This window comes from Trichechus manatus, unplaced genomic scaffold (assembly GCF_000243295.1).
Source record: "Trichechus manatus latirostris isolate Lorelei unplaced genomic scaffold, TriManLat1.0 scaffold00244, whole genome shotgun sequence".
Classification (NCBI taxonomy): domain Eukaryota; kingdom Metazoa; phylum Chordata; class Mammalia; order Sirenia; family Trichechidae; genus Trichechus; species Trichechus manatus.
The window spans coordinates 2,352,230-2,356,262 of record NW_004444180.1 but is presented as its reverse complement, the minus strand read 5'-3'; the positions used below and the strand labels follow the sequence as shown (position 1 = coordinate 2,356,262).

The 4,033-nt window shown below is 61.5% G+C and overlaps 1 protein-coding gene across 5 annotated transcripts in view; it reads right to left on the bottom strand.

The window, feature by feature from the left end:
* TSPAN32 (tetraspanin 32) overlaps nucleotides 1-4,033 on the bottom strand; it is a 19,903-nt gene that overhangs the window by 2,338 nt on the left and 13,532 nt on the right. For 3 of the 5 annotated variants that reach the window (XM_023724389.1, XM_023724392.1, XM_023724391.1), the window contains 2 exons: nucleotides 3,722-3,823; nucleotides 2,259-2,787 (listed from right to left, as the gene is read on the bottom strand). In XM_023724389.1, coding sequence (XP_023580157.1) covers nucleotides 2,359-2,787; nucleotides 3,722-3,823 — 531 coding nt within the window. In that variant the 3' untranslated portion in view covers nucleotides 2,259-2,358. The other 2 variants (XM_004389432.2, XM_023724390.1) reach the window with 2 other exon arrangements.

Below are 4,033 nucleotides of genomic sequence, written 5' to 3'. Positions count from 1 at the left end.
CGGGTACCGTGAAGGCGAGCCCGAGGCCAACCAGGGCGGTGACAATGCTGAGGTGTGTCTTCAGGAAGCTCCTGACGCCCTGCAGGCAGTCCTGGGAAGAGGGGGCGTGCATGGCGGCCTGACCAGCCCCTCCCTGCCCAGGGCGCGCCCACCCACGCTGAATGCTGGGGTGACGGGAAGACGGAGCGTGGGACAGTCCCGGGAAAAGCACCCTGGAGCTCAGGGGAAAAAGCATCACAAACAGGTGCCTCGGGCAGTGGGGTCACTAGGTGTCACCCAGTGTGGTAACTCACGGTGTCACCCCCCCATGGACCCGCTCCCGTTCCAGACCATACAGAGTCCTTAGTAATGCTTTCTGTCCTAATATTACTCGTGAATTGTAGTTCTGTATATCACTCCTTCTTTTCCTTTAATTGCTACTTCATTCTCAAAACAGTTATTGATATAGGTTCACAAATACAAATTACCACAATGTTGTAGCTAAAACAGTGGAAAATCTGACAAAATCAGCGACTGTAAGAACAGTGGCAGCAGCGAAAGCCACAGTGCATGCTTGGAGCGCCTACAGACGGAACTGTGTGATTCGAAGTGTCGTTGTCATTGGGTAATGCTGACAGCTGTGACCTGAGCACGTTAAACCAAATCAACCCCGTTGCTGTCGAGTCAATTCTGACTCATAGCGACCCTATAGGACAGAGTAGGACTGCCCCATAGGGTTTCCAAGGAGCGCCTGGTGGATTCAAACGGCCGACCTTTTGGTTAGCAGCCGAGCTCTTAACCACTGCGCCACCAGGGTTTCCTGGAGCACATTAGAAGGTTCAAAAAGTAAATTAGCATAGCGTTTTGGTCTTGTGGATGGATTGATACATGTGAGCTGGGCTTCTGAAAAATGTTTTTGTTGTTATAACTACGGGGATATTTTGACAAAAAATAATAAATTTCTGCTGAGACACTGCGCACGGATTTTATGGACGGTCATTTTGGCGTCACCCCTTCTAACAGTGTCACCCAGTGTGGTTTGCACCCCCCACACCTCCCTAGTGACAGCACTGGCCCTAGGCCCAGCTCCCAGCTCGACGGTCACCCTGAGGTGTCCATGGTGGGCCCCATGTCTGGCTCCTGGGCAAGGTGGGTCTAGCTCACTCCAGCTCCCAGCACCCAGCCAGGGTTGGCACACAGTAGCCCTGGCAAGAAAGTGGCAGCCGTGGAGACCACGGGTAGACGGGCCAGTGTCCTGGATCCCTTCTGGCTTCCAGTGCGGCCCAGGACCCGGCATCCGCACAGCTTGTGTCTGACCCAAAGTGGGCGGTGGTCTTTGCTTTCAGGGAGGACATGGGCCTCTGGGAGCAGGGTGGGAAGCACTCCAGCCTTGTGGAGGGGAGACTCGGGCCTGGCTCTGAGGGTGCGCTGGGGAGGGCAGGAGGCTGGCCCGGTGCCTGTGCGCCTCTCCATCTGTCCTCAAGCCCTCGAGCCTCTCTGCAGCCTCCACCAAGCCAGGGCTCACACATGGGGTGCGGGACCCATGGCCGCCTCCCTGGAGGTGTGGGCTCCTGGCCCCCAGGGCCCCAGCCACTCAGGTTTGTCCAAGGTGGGAGTTTGTGCTGGTCACTTTTGGGGCTTTGGGCAGCGCCCAGCTGGGCTGGCCTGGGGGCCCCGTGGGAAAACAGTCGCTGATCAGCCCCCTCTCCTTCCACTTGGGCGAATGTCACGCTTCCTCTTGGGAGGCATGCCAGGGACGGACGGACGTTGGGGCTGGACACACCTCCAGCTGAAGTCCACCCCCTGCCTCACCCTGCCCACCTCTAGTGCAGCCCAGCATCCATGCCACCCTCCTGTGTCCCACCACCCCCCTTCCATCCCGGGGGTGGACGAAGCAGGCATTCACCCCCTGTGACCGGAGGACTCCCCTGGGGGGCATAGAGCAGGCTCCCTGGCCCCTCCCAGCACTGGCCCTCCCTGTCACGCCACCCGTGCTGTCTGCAGAGCTGGGTGCTAGGCTGGCTCGTCCCCAGCCCGGCAAGCTGTGTCCGACCCTCCAGTCTATTCTTGGAGGGACGCCAGGGGCCTTTTGCCAAGAGACCAGGCGGTTTGTTTCCAGGACAACAGGGGAGCGGAAGCCCACGGCCGGCCAGGCGGGTGGGTGGGAGAGTGCAGGGAAGGGGAGCAGCAGAGGTGGGGGGACCCAGCCCAGCAGTCTTAGGAAGGTGTTCCCTGCCTTTGGAGCACCTCTGCCCTCACTGACCCTCCAGCCTCCTCTCTCCGTCCCTTCGCAGCGGGACTCCAAGACCACAGCCCTCGGATGCCTGCGCCCTCCCCCAGGCAGCGCAGGGTGCCCCTGCTCTTGGGATGTGGGTGCCATCACACCCCGTCTGTCTCCCTCCTGCCCCCTGTGCTGCTAGAGGCTTCCGAGGGTGGGGTCGGTGGCTTAACAGCGGCAGGGTCGCAGGGTCGCCGTGCCTGGCCTGGGGAGGCCCGAGCTGGAGTTGTGTGAACGAATGAGTGAATGCAGAAGGGACCTGTCGTCAGCTGTCGACCCCAGCCCAGCCCCCGACGGGCTTCACGCACAACAGCCTCTCCCTCTGGACCACACCGGGACTTTCCCCGGGAGCCTCTGGGGGCATGTCCCTGGGTCTGGGGTGGAGCTCCATGGTGCCCAGCCGCAACCCCACTGGGGCCCGACGCGCGTGCAGCCCTCCTCACCTCTCTCCTGGCCAGCTCCCCTGGACACAGCCCTGCTTCCGCATCCCCCAGCAGGCCGAAAGGAGACCACTTCCCACAGCATTGGAACTGCAAGATCGGACAGGCAGGCTTGGGCCCCAGAACCCCAGGAGGTGGGCAACACAGCTTTAGTATCCCCGCTGGATGGGTGAGAAGCTGAGGCACAGGAAGGAATAGGGACCCAGGCGGGGTCCCGCAGAGCTGGGTCCCTACCAGAGGCCCAGTCTGGGCTCAAGGGAGGCTCAGCTGCCTCTGCTGGCCGCCCAGCCCTGGGTAGGCTGAGGTCTGGGAAGGAGAGAAGTGTGTCCCCCGCCCCTGCCTGCCTGCCCAGGGCCTTCCCTGTAGAAAGAGGGGGAATAAGCCGGCCCCTCACCCCACGACGGCGCCACTCACATAGTAAAAAAAAAATTGACATTGAGTCATCTTTGTCTCCGAGCAACCCCGTGTGTGCCAGAGTAGAACTGCGCTCCACAGGCTTTCAAGACTGTCACTTTTTGGAAGCAGATTGCCAGGCCTTTCTTCCAAGACACCTCTGGTGGGTTTGAACTGCCAGCCTCTCCGTTAGTAGCCGAGTGCTTAACCGTTTGCACCACCCAAGGGCCTTCTCGCATTGTAGGTTCTCATTAACACTGTGCTGACCGCCTGGACGACTATCTCTCCGGGCAAGTGACCAGCACGGTCGTACAGGGCCCCGTGCACCGACAGCCCTGTGCTTGTTTCATCTCTGCTGTCACCATCTGGAAGTTCTTCGTGGGTTTTGAACTAATAGCACCCCCATTTCATTTTGCACCGGGCCCCGCACATTCTGTAGCCAGCCCTGCCCCGCGCCGAGGGAGGATGTGGGCACTTCATCCCATAGTGGGGCCTGCATCCCGGGACCCTGCTCAGCATGTGGCCCTGGGCCTGTGGGGTGTGGACGGCCGTCCTGTGTCCTTCCTCTGGATCATGGAATTGCATGCATGCTGGGAGGCTGACCAGCCCTCCCCGCGCCCACCACGCTCACCGTGTCCTGGATGGCCGCCAGCTCCTGCCGCCAGACACTGGACGGGCTCCGAACTGCCTGCTCGTACACCAGGTCATAGGTGTCCAGCACGGCGTCTTCCACCTGCTCAGAGAACGGGGGGGGGTGGGGTGGGGGATGGTGTAGCCGGAGGGCCAGCTGCACTGCCTGTGTCCACAGCCCCCCTCACGGGGCTGTCCCTGCAGCCCTGCAGCTCCGGGAGGCCCCGCGGATGAACCCGAGCCCCCAGCCCTGCTGCCCACCCCCAGCTCTGGCTGGGGGGCCCAGAGGAGGCTGGCCCAGGGAGGAGTCCAC